Below are 22266 nucleotides of genomic sequence, written 5' to 3'. Positions count from 1 at the left end.
TAAAAAATAGAAAAAAGGAAATTGTCTTGACTTTAAATTTGGTGAATACTTCCTGACTTCATGTGGGAATATAAATAATTTTTAAATCTGTCAAATTGTAGATATGTATTTCTAAGTACCCATTAATTTACAGTTTCTCAATACAAAGTTTTGTAACATGCAGAACTTTTTTTTTTTAAGATTTTATTTATTTATTTGACAGAGAGAGAGGGAGAGAGCACAAGCAGGGGGAATAACAGGCAGAAGGAGAAGGAGAAGCAAACTCTCTGCTGAGTAGAGAGCCAGACATGGGGCTCGATGCCTTCCCCGAGAAAGCAAATGCTTAACCAACTGAGCCACTCAGGTGCCCCAACATGTGTAGCTTTTTAAGTGTATATATATAGTTCTATTTTATCTTCTTAAATTCTGTTTATTAGAGTTTCAAATACAAAATATTAATCAGTTCTTGACCTAGTTATATAGTGTCATATTACCAAATGTCTCCACATACCAGACATCGGTACTACCCACACTCATGTGGGTACTTGCAAGCTGGACCCCGCTTCAAGAGAAATCCCCTCCATCATGACATCCCCCATGAAAGAAAAAGAGATCAGGTGGTCCCCAACTGCCTTTACTGCTGGTGCAGACAAATGCAGCCTTGACCATTGAGGAACTCTGAAATCTTCACTAAGGCTAATCTCAGCTGACAAAGGTGAATAGAGACTACATTGCTGGAACTTCTCCAGAGCTAGAAACACCATACTCGACCCAGCCAGCACTCTTATGTCCACAGATGAAGATCTTTCTCTACCAAAACCATTCCATAAAACCTGGAAGTGGTGACTATTTCATCAAATGCACAGACATCAACACAAAGCTATAGAAAGATGAAAAGTCAAGAAAACATGACACCACCAAAGGAATATAATGATTTTCCAGTAACTGAGGGCAAAGAATGTAAATCTACAAATTGACAGACAAATAATTCAAAATAACTGTTCTTAAAAAGTTCGGCAAGTTACAAAAGAACCCAGATCCACAACTCAATGATATCAGGAAAAGAATATGTGAATAAAATAATAAATTCAAAACAGAGATCAAAATTATATAAAAGAACCATTAGAAATTCTGAAGCTGAAGAATAAAATGAATGAAATTAAAAAATGCAATAGAGAACAACAACAGACATATCAAGCAAAAAAAAGAAACCATGAACTTGGAAACATATCATTTGACACTACCCACTAAAAGAAAAAAACAAACAAACAAAAAACAATGAAGAAAGCCTACCTAAATTATGGAACATCACCAAATGAAGTAATATTAGCATCATGGGAGTCCAAGAAGAAGAGAGAAAGGGGCAAAAAGCTTATTTAAGGAAATAATGGCTGAGAACTTTCAATATCTGGGGAGATATATGAACATCCAGGCACACTAAGTCATCACATTGTACACTTAAAGTATATACAACTTTGTCAATTATACCTCAATGTTTAAAAAAAGATTTGATAAAGCTAGCTGGTATATAACAGATGTTCATTATATATACTTATATACACATATACAAACACTTATGTATACAAATAAATATATATAAAAATTAAAACATATGTGTGTATATAAATAGTTTTTAATACACTCTTTGGTGTTAATGCAGTATTTTTTATACCAGATAAAATAAAATTTAAAAAAATTTTTTAATTAATTAACTTTTTTTTAGAGACAGAGTGTATGAGTGGAGCAGGGCAGAGGGAGAAGAAGAGAGACTCTTAAGCAGGCTCCTCATTCAGCGCAGAGCCCCACGCAGGGCTCAATCTCACGACCCTGAAATCATGACCTGAGTCAAAATCAAGTCGGATGCTCAACTGATTAAGCCACCCAGGCACACCCAGAATTTTAAATTTTTTATATTGCTTATTTATTTCTGTCTAGTCACAGTGATTTCATAGCTTTGTAGAGCACAGTTTGCTTTAAATTTATATCAATATAAAAAAATAAAATATTATTTGCTAAGAGGAGATAGTATGTTAGGTTTTTATACTTTCATTTTTTCAAAAGCAACTATTATTACCTAAGTAACTACAGTTCCAAATGGTTTTCTGCTTAAAACATTTAAATCCCTGAGATAAAATTGGGCCTAGTGGACATAAACATATCCATCAATTTTTCTCTGGAATTCTCAGTAAACACATTATACATTCTCCCTAGTGAGCTGACATTTCAAGCATGAACTTACCTATAAATGGTGAAGTCATAATCCTGAATATGTTAATGAGTGAGTTACATGAAGCAATGAAAAACGTTAGTATATGAGCATCTATAAAAATTCTTTGAATTTTTACTAAAAGTAGCAGTATGATTTAAAGATATATTCAATTTCACAAATTAAAAGTATATAAGGAAGAATCAAGATGGTAAACCACCCAACAAAAACTCTAAATATTAGAGATGATATTCATCAGATTTAGATGTCACTCCATGGCCTTAATAATTCAAAGACAATTAGACTTTTAAATAAGTAGACGTTTAAATAAGCTCAAAGTTACTTTGAGACTACAACAATTCAAAAAGGCACTCTCTGCTGCCCCAAAGAGATACTTTTCTAACCTCCACTATATAACCAATTGAAAATGGTATGATATATGAACTCTTCAAAGTACGGTCCTATTACATTCTGAGATAATTTCTAGTACTACTCTGACCATTAGGAGACAAGTTTTTATGTTCAAACCTCAGGCATCAAAAAGGCACTCAAGATAGCTTATAGAAACAAGGAAGAACTCTGCAGAGGATCAGAAAAATATCTGGGCCAATTCAGAGGAACAAGACAGCTGAATATTGTAGCCAGTGCAAAGAAAAGATGGCTAACTGCCCAGATATATTTCATGACTCGAATACTTATAAACGTGCACTGTTGGTATAGCTACTGTCATTTGATACAAAAGCTAAAAATTGAATGCACATACAATAACAAAAATATAAAGCACCAGGAGCCCAGTGGGCATTGCCTTTTTGGGGAGAGTTGGACTTTAATAAATATAAACACAGAAGCCAATGTAAATTATCTGTGATCATTTTGCTAACCATATATAATAAACATTCTCCTGTAGTAATTTCATTGACACTAATCATATCCATATATATATTTTTATACAAAGGTTTCTATATTTGCACAATTCTTAGTATATTTTTAACTCCCCAGATATATTTGGGAATCATTCCAGACCACAAGACTCTGAGGAATTGCAGAATTTATCAGACTGACATGTCAACACATATGAATACAGAACCCATACAATGTTGTTTTTATTCAGCAAGTATGTCATAAACAAAATTTTCTAGCTTACAATGCCAGGTAGATGAAGTCAATTAAAGTAATTATAACTGAAAAAATAAATAAATAAACCGAGAAGCTTTAACTCTACAACTTAGTTAACAGGAACATTTTTTCAAAAAGCTAAATTCACATTATCTTCTAGGATCTCAAGATTCCGATGCCATGTAACTTTACATTCCCACCATATCGTTTAATGTAGAGTCAAAGGGCACACCATTGTTAAGTACTATCTTGCAAATTAAAAGAAATAATCAAGACAACAAAGGCTATTTCATTTCACCAAGATAGAATAATGCTTCCATTTTGCTTATTGGTTTTTTTTTTCATTTTTAAATACTGATAAGAGGTCAAAAGATAAGTTCATCTTAAAATGATTTAATCATGCTTCTAACCAGTCATAATTAAGGTATTAAAAAACTAAGACAGTAGTCTAAGATACCACAGTCATGGAAGACAGGATCACCAGGGTTTGAGACCGGCACTTTCACTTGCTTGAGCGATTTAAGTATTTAAAACTGGTTTCCTCATTTTCTAGATGAGAAAAATAATAATGGTATCTACTTCCCAGAATTCTTGTTAGAGAGTAAGGAATAAAAGGATCTGAACAAGTTATGTAAAACTGGAAAGAAATATATGAATTAATTGCATTATCATCAAATAATAATTTTACCCTGAGAAGCAAGCTATTCAACATATAACCTAATAAATGTGCTTCTTTATATTTATACCTTAATTAAAACATTTTTAATTAAATAAACATTCATCTAAGTAAATTGTGTAACTATTGATGTCCTCCCTTTTAACAATTTGGAGGTAAGAATAATTGATGTATTTTATAACCAAGAGTGATGACTCAGTTTTGTTTTTAAAATATAATCCCGTGCTTTTTAATCTTTGTTTTATTATGTATTTTGTTCAATTAACAAAACATACATGTGCTTCCAATTAAACCTTGTGAATAGATATTAGTTGAAGGAAAGATGTTTATTACATTTCTGAGTCAACTCTATGTTCTTTTTTCTTATTTGGTTCATTTGATGCAAACACAATAATAGTGTAATATATTCCTTCTCAGTGGTGATTAACAAATTACCATTTTGCTTTCAATATACTCATTACCTGAATGAGACTTTAGATAGTACCAAATATAGTTAAAATATTAAACACAACAATCAAAGATAAAATATTTGCAACAAACCATACCTAGTAATAAGAACAGCATTATCGTGGTGGGCAATCCCATTTTCTGGAATGGTGTTTCCATCACTTTGGTGAGAGAGAATGGATTTCTGCCATTTACAGAAGCTATCGAGGGACTTGTCTGCATGGTGGTTTATCTCCAAGTTTGGCTGCAATACAACATGCATACCAGAAATGTTCCAAACAAATTACTAAGGTCAGTTGTTAAAACTTTTGAAGAACTAAAGTGGGACTATAATTAGAAGCAGTGGTTTCTAGGAATAATCTCTTGCCAATTTTTATCTCTGTAATATCTGACCTAGAGTTAATTTAGTGTACTACTGAATATTCTTTCCAGTTCCAGCTTTAATGATCATGTGAATATATGGGATTCTCAGCAACCAAAACCACTATTATTAGATCTGCCAAACAAATGCTCATCTTTATACTGAAACATATAGCTAATATACATATATAGAGCCTTAACATGACATAGGAGGTATATTCTCATAAACTACTTAAAATTTGCTTAAAATATTAAATGCTTAGTGGTGAAGATCATATTCAACTAGAACTTCCTAAGAGGATCAATAATAAAATATTTTATTTTATACTACATAATTCTACAGTCTGTCTGTTAAGGGTTTTAGATTTCTAAACTAACTCATTCTTACCTGATCTTCTGTAAGAACAATTAAGCGGGCCACTATAATATTCACAACGTTTCCTAGGCTGGAATCACGGTAAAGTTTGGCAACCTGACCTCCAGAAAATAAGAAAAGACACAAAGTCAGACAAAAATCATAGGCTGATTGTTTAATATTTTTTTAAAGAATGGTAAAACAATTTTTCATAAATTAAACCACTTTGTATATAAAAAGATATTATTTTATCTCATATCACTTAGAATTCTACCCTCAAGATGCCTCCATAAAAGTTTTTATACAAATCTACCTCAAGAAATATTTGCTCCTAAAACTGAACTACAACATAGTAATTAAGAGGGTGAGCTGATGTTTCAAGTTAAAGAAAACCTCTTAAACAAGATTTAATACGACCCATTCAAAAAGTCATGTTACCTAAAATGAATAATAAGGTCACTTTTAAATTTATTTCCTATGGAACTGAAACATTAATATATTAATTCTTTCTCATTTTAGATGAGTAAATTCTTAAAATCATTAATTCACATTAAAAATCCATGACCTTAGTCAAAACCACAAATTATTAAGTTAAAATATTATAGAGAGGCATCAAACTTACAATATTCATCACACTCAAAATGTAATGTTCAATGTCTTTGCGGCCATGGTAGCCCACCATCATTTTGTCTGCCACTACCAATGTCTCCACAAACCGCTCAATGCTTACTGATCTCTTCTGTCTGTGGCGGATATGCGTGCCATTAATTGGTAGTGAAGAAGGAAAAGTAGATGTGTCATTCAGCCACCAAGGTTTGCCACTTCTTATGAGGTCTATAATAAAAATAATTAACTAGTTCAGATAGGTTCACCAATTAAGCTAACTTATTTTTAAATCTTTCATATAGACATGCTTCTCACAAATTCTCTAAAGTATTAAGATTTTTCAGTGAAGAGAGGGGATGAGGAAATGTGGTAGTAAGAAAATTAAACTCTTTAAAGTATTCAAAATAGTCATTTTACCTGAAACAAATTAAACATTAATAACATTCAGCTACTCATAACAAAAAATAAGCCTAATGAATTATTTAATAAAAATATTTTTAAATAATCATTTCATATTACTCCAATGACCAACTATGTCATAATATTTTTGTATATAGAATATGTACTTCATAAAGCTTTTTTAAAAACAACTAGAGCATTAACTTTCTAAACACCCTAAGACAGTTCTGATGAAGAACATCAATATTGCAAAAATCTGTTACTTTTTTTTTTAAGTAAGCTCTATGCCCATCGTGGGGCTTGAACTCACCACCCCAAGATCAAGAGTCACATGCTATAACAACTGAGCCAGCCAGGTACCCCCAAAATCCTATTCCTAAAATGCCTCTGAGCATTTATTTTAAAGTAAGATCCTTTATTAAACTATCTTAATTAGAGCAATTCTGCTCTAGAAATTTCAATTCTAAAAGGCTGTGAATTAAGTTTTTCATTTAGTTTTGCAATATACAACTATTTATACTAACAGAGTACCCAAAGTATTACTCTTCTAAAACCTAGAGGTAAATGGTGCTACAATGAGAGTTGAAAGATTATGATTACAGCATGAATTCCTTTAAACCACATTTTACTCCGGATTGCAGTTTAATCCTTTGTTTTCTAACGGTCCTTCAGTACAGAGAAAACCTTTTAGTACTATGGCATTTGTAAACACTTGTCTCATTTATATTCATCTTTATTTAATAAACTTGAACAAGTATAATTCCTCTACATACCTTACTTTCATATCTGTAAGATCTTTCTAACAACTACTTATTAAAAAATTTAGTGAGGAAGAATCAGATTAATTTTTATAATATAATTCACAGAATCTGGCAGTATTCTCTATTATTTTTCTAATTTCTTTAGTTTACCTTTTAAAAATTACTTTGGTAAAAGTTATAAATTTTAAGAAATAAGAGATAGAAATGACTATGACAGATACCAGTAAAATATTTTTGAAGCTCATATAAATTGAGTATTTTTATTCCTAAAGGCCAAGAGAGGCAGAGACATATTACTTCTTATTTCAATAGTATAACTTCTAGACAGCCAGTAAGTATTCCCCTATTCCAGACAGACTCTTAAGGTGGCCCCCATGACCTCCCAATGTTTACACTTCATGTGATCTCTTCCCCTTTAGTGTGGGCGGGACCTGTATCTTGCTTCTAACCAAGAGAAGACAGCAAAGATAAAGGGATATACATGAATACATACATATGAGTACATAATTATGTTACATAATATTGTAGCATCTTTCTTACTAGAGTTTTTCCCTTGTTGGCTTTAAGGAAGTAAGCAACCAATTTGGTGAACTGTACATGGCAAGGAGCTACAGATGGCCTCTGGCAGAAACCAGCCCCAAACTAAAGCTTTCAGCCTTTTAATAGCAAAGAACTGAATGTTGCCAACAACTATGGGAATACGAAGGGAGATTCTTCGTCAGTCAAGACTCCAGATGAGAATCCAGTCCTGACTGAGACTAAGTCAATTAGCTCATTCACGTACAACTGCTGTTCCACAGAAACTGAGATAATAAAAGTATATTGCTTAAGCCATTGAATTTATGGTAATATTGTTATGAAATGGTCAAAATCCTTTCTGCATTAACATAATTCTAATTTTTTTTTTTGCTCAGTCAAGATCAGAAAACCATTCATGTATTTAAATCATGCCTAGTTTTCCCTTCCTCTGGATGGACAGCCTAACTGTCTAAATATAGAATTTGATTTCCATTATTTTGATCATTTTCACTCTTCTAATCCATTCAATTTCTCCTTATATTTATTTAAAGTATTTGTGAAAAGAAATAGACTTGACTGGGCAAAATAAACACAGCAATGGTGTTTCTCATTAGCACTCAATATAAAGTAGCTACTGTTATCATTTTCATAAATTTCAGACTTTTAGCTTTTTAAATTGTTGGTTTGCTTGGTTATCACTTCATCAGATAAATGTATATATAATGTCTTTGATGGACATTCATAAATGGAAAGAGTCTTACACGCAAAGAATTTGTAGTCTGAGATATATATATATATATATAAAATACACACACAATGAATAAATGTAATCAAGATATCTGGTTTCACTTTTAAAATTAAATTAATCCAGCATGATTGCATCATTACGAAACAATATCTACATTCTGTAATTGTCAATTGGCTGCTTAATGTTAAGCTTAATGATCTGTAACTAATACATTGTTTAGTCTAAAATAGAATACACAACTGACTTGTTTCAAAACAAAGATTAGTAGTTATTCAAATGATACTTACTACATATGCTCAATTTAATTCTGGATAGAGTTTAGAATGTCAAAGAAAACATTCTTCCATAAACACATACAATAAAGAACTTTCCCCCAAAACCAAATTCATAGATCTCTTTGTCATCTGAAATAAGATCTTAAATTTTTGATCAGTCTCAAAATATTTTTTTAAGGTTTTATTTATTTATTTGACAGAGAGAGACACAGTGAGAGAGGGAACACAAGCAGGGGGAGTGAGAGAGGGAAAGCAGGCTTCCCGCGGAGCTGGGAGCCCGATGCAGGGCTCTATTCCAGGACCCTGGGATCATGACCTGAGCTGAAGGCAGACGCTTAATGACTGAGCCACGCAGGCGCCCCAGTCTCAAAATATTTTTAATATATACAGTCATTCAAAATTATTGCATTGACCTGCTTTATTTTTCACTAGTAGCACTTATTACTTCTTGATAGATGGCCATGTATTTACTTGTTGGCTTGATTGCTTTTTTTTTTACTAACTCTCTTCATTAGAATATAAGCTTCATGGGAGCAGAGACTTTTCTTGTTTTATTTATTGCTGCATCCCAACACCTAGAAAAGCCTGATACATACATGCTAAATAAATATTTATTTAATAAATACATAAGTAAACAATACAGGTATAGAGACATGATAATATCTACATCAATGGACAAGAGCATTCAGTTATCCCTGGATAGTGGTAAAAGAGCAACTTTCATTTCCTTTTTTTTCTTTTTACCCATATTTTCTAAATTTTCTACAAAAAACAGGTATTTCTTATTATTTATTTTGAAATTGATAACATAATCTAATTAGAATGGGAAATTTATATCTGAATATGAGATAAATATGCCCACTCTCAAAAGGGTTTTTCTATCTTATATTTTGATATAAAATTGAGTTCCCAATAACAGGTTAACTGGCAATTAACCCCTATAAATGTACATGTCACTTGAATTATGCTGTCAAAACAGTATCATAATTAAGATCAGTAGTTCTTAACCAGACATTTCCCAAACTTATTAAACATAAAATACTTTTTTTTAGTGATATTCCTATAGAACTTAGGGAACTACTACTGATTTTCCACTCTTGGGAAGCCAGTGAAAAGTTTGAAAGTATATAATATAGGGCACCTGGGTGGCTCAGCTGGTTAAGCGTCTGCCTTCGGCTCAGGTCATGTTCCCAGAGTCCTGGGATTGAGTCCCGCATCGGGCTCCCTGCTCAGTGGGGAGCCTGTTTCTCCCTCTCCCTCTGCCTCTCCCCCTGCTTGTACTCTCTCTGTCTCTCTCTCAAATGAACAAATAAAATCTTGAAAGAAAGAGAGAAAAAGAGAAAGGAAGGAAGGAAGAGAGGAAGGAAAGAAGTATAATACACCCAGATGTAGGGGACAGCCCACTAAAGACAAAAACAAAGCTGAAGACAGGAAGACCCCAGTTAGAAAGTCATTACAGTGGTGCAGGCAAGAGATAACAAGGGTCTGAACTAAATGGACTGGTGTTAAAGGTAACAGAAATGACTAGTGAATAGGTTAAAAGTGAGGAAATAGTCATAGTAATTCACTCAAGATTTTTCAGCCATTCAAGAATATCTCATTCACCTGCTTTATTTTTTGCAAATAGCACAGTAATCCAGGGGGAGAGACTGTAAAAGAAGAAAATCTTCCTCAACAAGGGCAGAATTTTATGTTGGCAATAAGAGTAGATTTGCTGAACTATTTGATTCATGCCTCAACCTTTGGAAATGAAGGATCTGCCTCAGTAAGACCAGTGAATAATAAGATGGGGCACTTCAAAAGAGGATAATTTGAATATCTAAGGTTAAGAGTTATCTTTCAGAATACAGTGAAATTTTTAAATATTTTTGCAAAAAGTCATCTTTACGATCATGAAGTGAAGGATGTCATGTTATGGAAAAAATGATGGGAAAATTATATTGCAATAAACAACTAAATATTTGAATCCTAGTTTTTCAAGAATTTATATAAAGTTGTACTTATAGGGGCACCTGGGTGGCTCAGTCGTTAAGCATCTGCCTTCGGTCAGGTCATGGCCCCAGGGTCCTGGGATCAAGCCCCGCATCGGGCTCCCTGCTCAGTCAGCGGGAAGCCTGCTTCTCCCTCTCCCACTCCCCCTGCTTGTGTTCCTTCTCTTGCTGTGTCTCTCTCTTTCAAATAAATAAATAAAATCCTAAAAAAAAAAGTTGTACTTATAGCCTAAATTTGGTAAATATAAGATAAACTATTTCCATAATGTTTAGTTTCATTACTCAATGCAAAGACCCATCAAAATATTTTTCATTGTTTCCTATGAAATTTTATTTCATGCCTTAAGCAGCTTCACTTGAAGTGGCCTTTTTCTAGTACCAATTACTCTTCATCAACAAGGACATCCCAGAGATTACTCAAGAAGAGAGTATGTAGAATGAAAACAGTCACTTGAAGAAAGAACTCCCAAGAACACTTAAACTTGAAGAAGAAGAAAAGGAGCCCAAGAAGCATATGGATATAAACAAAACAGTGATGCATTCACTAATTCATAAAATAACCCATTCTATTTTTTATAAATCTACCTGTTGAACTCATCCCATTTTTTTTCTAAAATTACTTGCTGGTGAACTTTTCTTTGTATTAAGCTGAAACCTGCTGAAATACTGAAATACCCTGCCCTTGGTTCAACCTACAAGAACTACACAGAACAAATTGAATCTTTAATTTTTTTAAAGATTTTATTTTTATTTATTATTATTAATTTTTTTTTAGAGAGAGAGGCGGGGAGGGGCAGAGGGAGAGGGAGAGAGAGAATCCTAAACAGACTCCCCGCTAAGCACATGAGCCCAACTTAGGACTTGATATCATAACCCTGAGACCACGTCCTAAGCCAAAATCAAGAGTCGGGCACTTAACCGACTGAGCCACCCAGGCACGCCTTTAAAGATTTTTTTTTTAATTTTTTTAAAGATTTTATTTATTTATTTGACAGAGAGAGACACAGCGAGAGAGGGAACACAAGCAGGGGGAGTGGGAGAGGGAGACAGAAGCAGGCTCCCTGCTGAGCAGGGAGCCCGATGCAGGGCTCGATCCCAGGACCCCAGGATCATGACCTGAGCCAAAGGCAGATGCTTAACAACTGAGCCACCCAGGCGTCCCTAAAGATTTTATTTTTAAAAAAAAACTCTACAGCAAATGTGGGGCTCAAACCCACAATCCCAAGATCAAGAGTTGCATGCTCCATCAACTAAGCCAGCCAGGTGCCCCTAATCTTTTTTTTTTTTTTTAATATAATGGCTCTTTAAATACTAGAAACAGTCATCTCATTAATAATGATAGCTACAATTTGAGCAACTAATGTGTGTTCAAAAAAGTATTTAAAGAGGTTGGTTCATTTGTCCAAAGCTACACCAAAGCCCATATTCTTTCTACTATGCCAAGCTATATCCTCTATTCTGTAAGTTTTCTAATCTTTAGACTAAACAGCCTCCTAACCCCTCACCTATAGTCTTGTTCTTCTCTCAGTCAGTCTCCACGGGACTGCCAGGGTAATACTTCTAACACCCAAATCTGATCATGTGATTCCTGCTTAAAACCCTTCAATGGGTTTCCAGCACACTTAGGATAAACAAACTCTTTAATATGGTTTACAAGCCCTTTGTGTCTTGGCCTTCCTTGTCACTTCAGTTTCATCTCTCAGGGCCACTCCTCACCCGTAGGAAATTCACCCCATCCCTCCAGCCCACATTCTAATAACCCGTTCTATGAACTGGCAATGACTGAAATGTGACATTCTACTTTTTGATTCGGGACTTTTGTAAATGCTGTTTCTTCTATATGGAACACTCCACCCACTGTTCCCTCTACTTCTCCACAGCTACCTTCTCTTTCTCTCTCAGGCCTCAGCTTAGAAGTCACTTCTTCCACGAAGCCTTCTTTGACCACTAATGTCTAGATTTGCTGTCCCTGCTATGTATTTCTATGGTACCCTAACACTGCCTTTGAATATTACCTTAAGACTCTTCACATCTTACACAAGTGTCTAACATCTCACCATTAGCATAAAAACATCAGGCTAACCAAACAGCACAGAGTACTAGGCAACACTTGTGCTTGAAAATTATAACTATTACCTGGATAAAATAGGGTGGGGTTTGGTTCTCCTTCTAAGAAAGAATAATCTTACACAGACTTATATTTTAAGGACTTCTCAAAGAGCTCCCAACTATTGATAAGTGACATCTTTTTTTTTTCCCACTGAAAAGGAAGGTAGTTTTTTTTTCTCTTTTCTTTTTTTAATGAAGTATAATTAACATATAGTTATATTAGTTTCAGGTATAGAACATAAGGATTCAAAAATTCTGTATATTACTCAGCATTCATCAAGACAAGTGTGCTTTTAATCCCCTTTCTCTATTTTACCCACCCCCACACCCACCTCCCCTCTGGCAACCACCAGTTTGTTCCCTGTATTCAAGAGTCTGGTCTTTGTTTGTGTCTTTTTTTTTTCCATTTTTTTCCTTATTTTGTTTCTTAAATTCCAAATATGAGTGAAGTCATATGGCATTTGGATAGGTGACATCTTTTAAAAGAACTCTGGGGATTGCCCCTCAGGGGAATGCCCCAGACAACAAAGGGAGACCTATAGGGCTTAGATTCCTGGGCTTAGCAATCAGCTGTGCTTTTATTAATCTATATAATATGTACGTTTCCATATAACATTTCATTTGAGAAAGGGTCTTGCTGCTTTAAAAAGAAAAAAGCTGAAAATCTCTGGTCCAGATAATCTCTAAGGTCCCTTTGAATCTAAATCTCTATGATTCTGTTTAGGGAAATTCATGTTAATTCATGCAAATCATTATCATTCTATCATTCACCTTTCCATAGATGTCGGAAGAAAGACAGTGGCAATACAATACAATACACTTTGTAAAAGCCACACACTCACCTGAAACCCCACAATGAGAGTGATCATACAGATGCCGTTGCTGGAGGGTTGACTTTTTGTAAATAACATGAGGATGGCCATTTTCATAACTAAAATGTTTGGAATCCTCTGTGGTATTCTTTAATGGTTCAATAAAATATTCTTCATCTTCTGTAGCAATAACGCCATGCTAAAAGAAGAAGAAACAAAGAATTTAGCAAGAAGAAGAATTTTAAATATCAATTATCATTACCACAAGTCAAAAATAAGTTGATACCTCTCCAAAAAGAAGTTAAAACACGTGTTAATAGAAATTTAGTGGATTATCTATACCCAGCAAAACATTATATAAATTTACCTATACCTTAAAAAGGATGTTTAAAATCTTCTACATGCCATGCATGCCTTGTATTAAGCATGTCACATACATTATTTCCTCCAATCCTCCCCAAAACTCTGTGAGGTAGCAGAGACCTCCATGTGTTCACTAAGACCTTTTTCCTTTTCAAATTGTGCACACAGCTTAACTACATCCTCTGTGTTTAGGGACAGCTCTGTAATTAAGTTTTGGCCAATAGAAAATGAGTGGAATACTATATGCCACTTTCAAGCTCATCCCCTGAAAACCTTCCCAAGGAAAATTCTCTATTCTCTCTGAAAAACTACCTCGGGGAGGCAGAAGTTGAAAGAGAAGCAATCTGGGTCCCTGACTGACTTCATGGAAAGCTGTCCAGCATAGACTTTGATATGAAGGAGAAATAAATTTCTATTGTGATAAACAATGGACATTTTAAAGTTTATGTCACACCAATTAATATGTCCTTAATTGATATATATCCTATATATCTCCATTTTGCAGATGCACTAACAGACTCAGAGGTTAAGAACGTCCCCAACACTATATAGAGATAAATGAAGGAGCTGTATTTCACACAAAGCTCTGCTTATTCATATGATATATTCCTTACACCTATTTACATAGCCAAGTGTTACTCAGCTCAACCATAGTTCCTTTTTAAACCTTTCTCTAGCCCAAATGGAGTAGCTTCACCCTCCTCAGAGTTCCAACAGAGCTTATGATTGATATCATTTATTTTTTTTAATTTTATTATGTTATGTTAATTTATTTTTAATTAATGTCACACTTCTTTGCTACATCTCAACTCTGGAAGCTATATTTACATTTGGTATAACTTTTCAACTGCATATTTTATCTTCCCAACTATACTATTTGCTTTTTTAAGGCAAAAGGTTATGTTTCTAAATCTTTGTATCAGTGATAACCATAGAAAGTGTCTCATATGTAATATGAAGACGAAATAAAAGTTGGTTGATTAAAAGAAATGAGATAGTAAAAGTTATCTGTATTAGAAATAAGAACTTCCATACTGGTCTATTAGTGTTTTCTTAAGTATGGCACATGTGAGGACTGCTCTTAATCCAACTAATTTATCCTGTAACACTGGGTGAAACACAAACTCTCTTGGTGTATTTCCTCAGCTGGAAAAATGAAAGGGTTGGTGTAAATTAGTGGTTTTAAAACAGCACTCTGGGGAGCCCTAAGGGTTCCAGGGAAGGGCCCTCAGGGGATTGCCCCAGACAACAAAGGGAGACCTATAGGGCTTAGATTCCTGGGCTTAGCAATCAGCTGTGCTTTTATTAATCTATATAGTACGTTTCCATATAACATTTCACTTGAGAAAAGGGTCTTGCTGCTTTAAAAAGAAAAAAGCTGAAAATCTCTGGTCCAGATAATCTCTAAGGTCCCTTTGAATCTAAATCTCTATGCTTCTGTTTGGGGAAATTCATGTTAAGTATCACATGTTTGGAAAGAAAGATAAGACATAATCAGAGTTGCTCTAACTTATAGATGAAGTTGGCAGGCACCTATATGAAATGATCTAAATGCAAAAAACAAAAAAGCAGGCCTTAGTCCCTTCACATTATTTTCACCATTGTTTGCTTTACTTTAAGGATATGAGCCCCTAAGTTAAATGCAAATACTGACAGGAATAACATAATATGCCATTAACACACTCTAATACCTGAGCATGAATTTCTCTACCAGGAAGATTAACAATGAGATAGCAAACTGAGCATGGTCCTACAGAAAATAGGGCATGTATGAGAAGTTTTGGTAAGAGAGAACTGTAAGAAGGGGGTCGAGAGTACTGCCCAGGCAGGGTAGAGCACTAAAGTCATACCTTGCTAACCTGTGGGCAGAAGGATGTTGAAAGGTCGGAGACAAGAAGTTCAGGTTGCTGGGGGAAAATAGAGTCAGTAGTGTGGTAAGTAAACAAAATCTCTAATTTCAAGTATGGAAAGACTTGGGAAAAAAATCCAGAGATTTTAAGTGTTAGGTACTCTGTAGGATGTTGATACACATTATCTCATTTATTCTTAATAGCTCTGTGAAGTAAGTAGTACTATCAGCTCCACTTTGAAGATGAGAAACACAGACTAAGCAAAGTTAAGTAACCAACTCTTCAGTTGACTTTGGAGCTTGGAGGCACTATATTATAATCCCCTTATCCTCTGAGGTTTGTTTCTGACTTTACTTATCCTTTCACTAAGGATGTTCTGAGTGCCTGTCACATGGCAAGTACTATTCTAGGTAGTGGAGATAGAGTAGTGAACAAAACAAACTTCTGGCTCTATGATGGAGCTCGCATTCTGGTGGGAGGACCAAGATAAAAGGGATTCATTCATTAGATAAATGATCAATCAGGTAGTGTTAAGTGTTAAAAAAAAAAAAAGCAAGGTAAGAGGACAGAGAGCAATCAGAAATGAGAGAATTATATAAACTGTTTAGGATGGTCAGGGACATCCTCTCTAATAAAGTGACATTTGTACAGAAACCTGAACAAAGTGAAGGAGCAGGTAAAACAGATATCTTGTGAAAGAGCAGATCAGACAGTGGGAATAACAACAAAGGCAATGAGGTATGAGCACGCCTACAGTATTTGAGAAACAGCAAGGAGCTACTGCAGCTCGAGGGAAGAAAGGGGAAAATGATTATGAAATTAGAAAGGTGCTGGAGGCTAGATGATGGAGGACCTGAAATCGGCACATGCCTAGCAAGAGCCCTGCTCCCTCTTGCATCCTTCAGCATCCACACTCACCTCTACACGGTCTGCCTCAGGCCATCAGGATGAAAATCATCATGCCCCCTTTCCCTGACATGCCAGTCCCCACAAGAAGCCCAAGACCCCCTGGATTCTATCCCCCCCTCTGGTTATGTGCATCATGTTTTCTGACCCCATCTCCTACCTCTCCCCTTCCACCATTTAAAACACTTCCATTGTGCCTTCTCAAACTCATGCTCAGCTTCATTTGTGAAAGTTCACTTCATCTTGCTCAAACACCTGGGTCTCTCTAAATGACACTCTTTATTCCCTGCAATCCTCTGGGATGGTGGATCCTCTGCTTCCTCTCCTCTATGCCTCCTATTGGACCAGGAGGTAGGGTAAGTGTCCTTGTGATTCACTGCCATTTCTAAACAATTCTCACTCTCTTCCTCCTCTAAAACAAAAACAAAACACAAAAAACCCTGCCAGCTTCTAATCTCATGCCATCAACGGCTCCCTCTGCTATTGCAGCTACCTAATGACCCACAGGCACTTTCCTCATTCTTTCAAGGTTTTAGCTTCTGGATCACTGTCACTCTCTGCAATACCACTCCTGAAATAATTGTTGATTTCACTATCTTAAGTCACAGGTTCTTAAAATTTATGTGTGTGTGCCCTGGATCCCTTTAGAAATCTAGTGGGGAAGAAGCCTAAGAACTACTTCTCAGAATAATATTTTAAGTACAGAAAAAAATATATAGGATTATAAAGAAAACCATTGTAGTGAAATACCATTATCAAAGTATTTTTTAAAATGTACTATAAGAACACATATGGCTTTTTCTAATACTTTAAATAAAAAGATCTGCAGTGGATCTAAAAACTATCACAATTTCACAATGGTGGTTAACATAAATAGTATTTTGAAGAACCTGCAAAACTGTAACATGACATGAAAATATCTATAATTTCTGTTGGGGTCAGCTATTACTTTATTGGTTTGTTATCTATATTCATAATTGAAAGAAATGTTAAATTTCAGTTAAGAATTAGTAAAGATAAAGATGTCATTTATCCCCGTTCCAGTTCACAAACCCCCCCGAATTCCATTCATGGACCCCAGGTTAAAGACTACTGACATATATGGTTCCTTCAACCCCTGCCCTCTCAGTCCCTTGACCTGCTCTCCATCAAATACCTTGTCATTCATTTATCTTAGACTCATACCCATAGTCAAACCCTGGAGCTCAGTATTTTCAATACTTGCAACCCTGCCAAAATCTCAATTTCAAGTATCCCATTCTTCTATCTTTCTAGGACTATCCCTCTAGTATCCCAACTGTATGAGATAGTCCTTTTATACCCACCAAGACCTCATGATTCTACCACTTTTTCATTATCCTCCACCTACTTCATGTCCTCACTTCCCTCCTAATCCACCTTCAGTTCCACTTTCCATTCCCTGGCCCTTTTCTCCCTTCACAGAATTTCTTTGGCTAACCCACAACTCTGATCAAACCAGTTTTGCTCCTCTGGGCCTGCAACCTTGCAGCTTCATTTAGCCAGAGGAAAGTACATTGAGATGCTGACTAGTCTCACTTTAAATTCATAACCATAATCTCAACAGTGCCCTTAATGCTTCACGGCAATTATACTATGTTTCTCTAATACATTCAGTATCCTGTTCTCCTGGATAAATATTCCATACTTTCTCATCTCCTCTTAATCTCCTAATAACTCATCTTGCCATCTTCCATTCCAATAAACATCGTACAACCTCCTGCAAACTCCTACAACACAAATACCTGCCTACATGCACCTCATGATCATATAATCTGTTTTATTTCCTCTTATTATAGATGAACTTGAGAAATTTTCCTTCTCTCTACATAATCACTCCCATCTTTATCGAACAAAACAAAACCTCTGATTCCACTCTGCCTTGAGCAACTGATCATTTACTTTTTCAAAAGTCTTTAAAAGATCTATGTACTTTTTTCTCCCATTCCTTTTCAGGTTTTTGCCTATTTTCCATATGCCACCATAATTTTAGCACTGCTTTTGTCAAGGTCAGCAACAACCTCCTCATTGATAAATCCAATGGTCAGTTTTCAGTCCTCTTATTTTGACTCAGCAGCATTTTTCTCTTGAAATAAATTCTTCCTCCTCTTAGCTTCTAGGATATTTGTCTGGTTTTCCTTCAGCTTCCTTAGCCCACTGTTCTTTGCTGTCTCTTCAACATCTTTCTGGCCTCCCTAACCTCCTGGAGTGCCCAAAGGCTCAGTTCCTTAAACCTCTTTTTTTTTTAAACCTCTTCTTTATTCTTTCTATATTCCCCCCTCCCCCAAGCAATTTCATATAATTTCCTGGCTTTAAATGTCATCTCTATATTGATGATTCCCAAATTTATAACTCCATGATTCATATCTCTCTCCTGAATTTCAGACTTGCATATCCAATATCTTACACAACATATCAAGTTTAACATGTCCAACTGAACTTAAGATATACACCTCCCCACAGTATGGTCCTCCTCCAGGTTTTCCATCTCAGTTAATGCCTGAGTCTTTCTCATCTCAACTCATAGCTGCTTTCTTCTAGTTGCCCAGGCCTCAAGCTTGGAATCATCATTGATTTAATCCTGTGTCCTCTAAAATCTACCATCTGGCCCCCAGTTCTCTTTCTAACCTCACCTTCCATTACACTTCCTTTCTTTCACTGAGTTCCAGCCAGGGCAATCTTCTTGCTGTCCCCCCAACACTCTTAGATCACACCTTCATACTTTAAGATTTCCACCTGGAAATCCTCTTCTTCAGATGTCAGCTTCCCTCCCTCATTTTCCTTCGGTCTTCATTCAATATTTTTTCCACCTTAGAACTTATCATTATCCAACGTACTGTGATTTTTATTTATCTGATTGTGTATCTCCTCCACGAGAATGTAAGCTTGGTGATGACAGGAATTTCTCTTTTGTTCACTGTTGTCCTCCTAGCACCTAGATCAGTGCCTATTATATATAGGTACTTATAAGTATTTGGTGAATGGATGAGTGAATAAGGGAAAATATAGAAAGGCAACTATGGACATAACTAAGAAATAAGAACAAAATGTAAAGAAATGAACAATCAAAAATGAAAATCTCTTGAAAGTCAGGAGCATGACTGCTTGTAATTTTTAAATCAACTGAAGGAAAAGAAAGCAAAATTGGAGAAATCTCATATAACTTAGAACAAAAAAGAAAAAGAAGGAAAAAGAGAAAGACAAGGGAAGTAAAGAACCAATTACAAAAAGGCAGGGGGTGGCGAACAGGAAGAGAAAATTATTAAGGAAATAATTTTTTTTTAATTTCTCTAAACTGAAGGTGTGTCTTTACATTGAAAGCATCCATTAAATATAAAATAAGGATAAGGAAAGAAGATCCACAGCTTAACACATTATTATAAAATTCTTAAAATAGGAACGATAAAGAGAAGATCATATCACTTTCATTGAGGAAAAATCTTAGGAAAGGAAAAGAAAAGAACAAGAAGCAGACTTCTATCTGCCACCCAAAATGAATCAATGATAATTTTTTAAAAGATCTTTAAATTTTTCCCTAAGACATAAAACCATACTCATAAATTTGATGCCCCATATTTCCCTTTCCTAATTCCACCATCTATGGTTCTGAAGGAAAATGATTTTTGAAACCAGAATTCCACATCCAGCTAAATTATTAACCAAATATGAGGGTAACATAAACTTTCAAATAGGCAAGGACTCAGAAATTTTACTTCTCAGATACATTTTCTGACATAATTACTTGAAGATATTCTCCAATAAAACAAGGATGTAAACTCAGAAAGAGGAAGATGTAGAACTAACTAGGAAAAAAGAATCCCAAGATGAGAGATGTACAATAGCTCAAGAAATTAACCAACAGATTGGAAGAAAAAAAAAATGCCTCCAAAGAAGAATGGAATATATTCCATTAGATATAGATATAAAGACTAAGGAAATGGATAATACTGATCATTTGGTAAAAAAAAAAAAAATCATTTTTTTCACAATAAGACAAAATAACAGTAATTAGAAACTCCAGAAATACAAAACCTGGATAAGACAGTCATGGTTCAAATATAACACAAACTAAAATGTGACATTATTTTGAACAACTGACAAACAGTAATTAATATTAGGAAGTCTTTTCCTTTGAATGGGGCAAGGGTTGTAATACTGAAACAATGGGTGAGGAATTATGATTAGAAAACACTATCTCTACATTGAAATTATTTTATATAGAACAATTATAAACAGAATTGGTTAAAAGGGCCTTTGAGGGGTACCCGGCTGGCTCAATCAGTAGAGCATATGACTCTTGATCTCAGGGTCATGAGTTCAAACCCCACACTGGGTGTGGAGCCTACTTAAAAAAGTGGGGGCGGGGGGCACTTTGAAAAGTGGGATTTTTTAAAAAAATGTTTACATATTACATTTGATTAAAAATGAAAGATAAAACAAAATAAGAGTAAAGGCAGGAGTTACTAAGTCTGGTGGGCAAAAATGTGATGAGGAACAGAATATTTACATAGTCTCAAAGTATCTGTTCACAAATTCCTTATTAGTTGCCAAGGAGAAAACAGTAACTTCAGTGGGCAAACCTGGCAGACCATATCTTAAATAACCAAAAGTAGTCAACATGGGCCATGCAGTTTCAATAGAAAGCAAAGTAAAACAAAAAGGTGTTAACAAATAGAGGGAAAGAGCAAGAGACAGAAAGTCTTAATAAAGGATAAAGAATAGATGGGTGACCTATTATTAATGTGAGGAAAGACATTTACATTGTGAATTTATTTCCCCATCAGAAACTAAAAATTATAATATCTACTTACCAACCCAACACAGTTGCTTAAAGCCACTTTAGTTGTACTACGTTGATCTTGCAAATATCCTGTGTAATGACAGTTGTCTAAAAAATCATGTTTCCACTGGGGTCCATCTTTCCCCCAATATTCTACTGTAAAATGTTTGGACACGAAATCTGTGTTGAGAGTCAAGTTTAGGTGAAAGTGCTTGCCATAGGCTGAAAGTTTAAAAAATAACTTAGATATTGTCTGCTGTGGATCGATAGGGTCCATACTCCGTCTTCTCCTGGAGTGTTTATCATTTTTCACAGTAAAGCTGAGAAAAGCTCCATTTTGATCAACCCTTATTGGAATAGTTAGCTGGTAGTGTTCTAGATAAGTCAGGAATTCCTCTTTGTAATCACAAGGCAGAGAATCCAGAAAAAACACATGGAAGAAAAGAAAATTTAACAGAACAAAGAAGTAGCAGTATAAACAACAAAAACTGTATCAGCATCATTATATGTGAGGTATGAACAAAAACTGTTATATTAAACAAAATGAAGCTTAAAATCTAATGATGAATTAAGTTCCAATTATTTCTCAAAATAGCATTATTTTAAAATTAGTTTGGAAGACTATTTTTCTTTTTTATATTTATTTCTTACTGGATTCTAAAAGCTAAATTCTTATAGGAAATATGAATATCTTATAGTGAAATAAAAAAACAGTGAAAAGTACACATATTTAAAATAATAGAATTTAGCTCCAGTAAAATATGTTTGTTAAAGTTATCCAAAGGAGTTAATATCGAATTTCTACAGCCTTGTAGAAATATTTTTTAAATCATCAGTTGGAATGGAAAATACAGAAGCCACTTTGGAAAACAGTCTGGCAGCTCCTCAAAAGGTTGAACATGGAACCACCACCCGACCCAGCAGCTCCACTCCTGGATATTTACCTGAGAGAAATGAAAACACATATCCACACAAAAAGTTGTACATGAC

The 22266-nt window shown here is 34.8% G+C and overlaps 1 protein-coding gene across 2 annotated transcripts in view; it reads right to left on the bottom strand.

Moving 5' to 3' along the window:
- ADAMTS6 (ADAM metallopeptidase with thrombospondin type 1 motif 6) overlaps positions 1 to 22266 on the bottom strand; it is a 305810-nt gene that overhangs the window by 281615 nt on the left and 1929 nt on the right. Inside the window, exons 2-6 of one of the 2 annotated variants that reach the window (XM_073905405.1) lie at positions 21308 to 21672; positions 13390 to 13558; positions 5762 to 5973; positions 5173 to 5256; positions 4523 to 4668 (exon numbers count right to left, since the gene is read on the bottom strand). In XM_073905405.1, the coding sequence (XP_073761506.1) occupies positions 4523 to 4668; positions 5173 to 5256; positions 5762 to 5973; positions 13390 to 13558; positions 21308 to 21672 (976 nt within the window). The remainder of the gene's footprint in view (positions 1 to 4522; positions 4669 to 5172; positions 5257 to 5761; positions 5974 to 13389; positions 13559 to 21307; positions 21673 to 22266) is intronic. The other variant, XM_073905407.1, reaches the window with a different exon arrangement.

Source organism: Callorhinus ursinus, unplaced genomic scaffold, assembly GCF_003265705.2.
Source record: "Callorhinus ursinus isolate GAN/ISIS: 27379988/994484 unplaced genomic scaffold, GSC_fseal_2.0 scaffold23, whole genome shotgun sequence".
Classification (NCBI taxonomy): Eukaryota; Metazoa; Chordata; class Mammalia; order Carnivora; family Otariidae; genus Callorhinus; species Callorhinus ursinus.
Note: the sequence above shows the minus strand (reverse complement) of the source record. Positions and strands in the feature narration are given on the sequence as shown.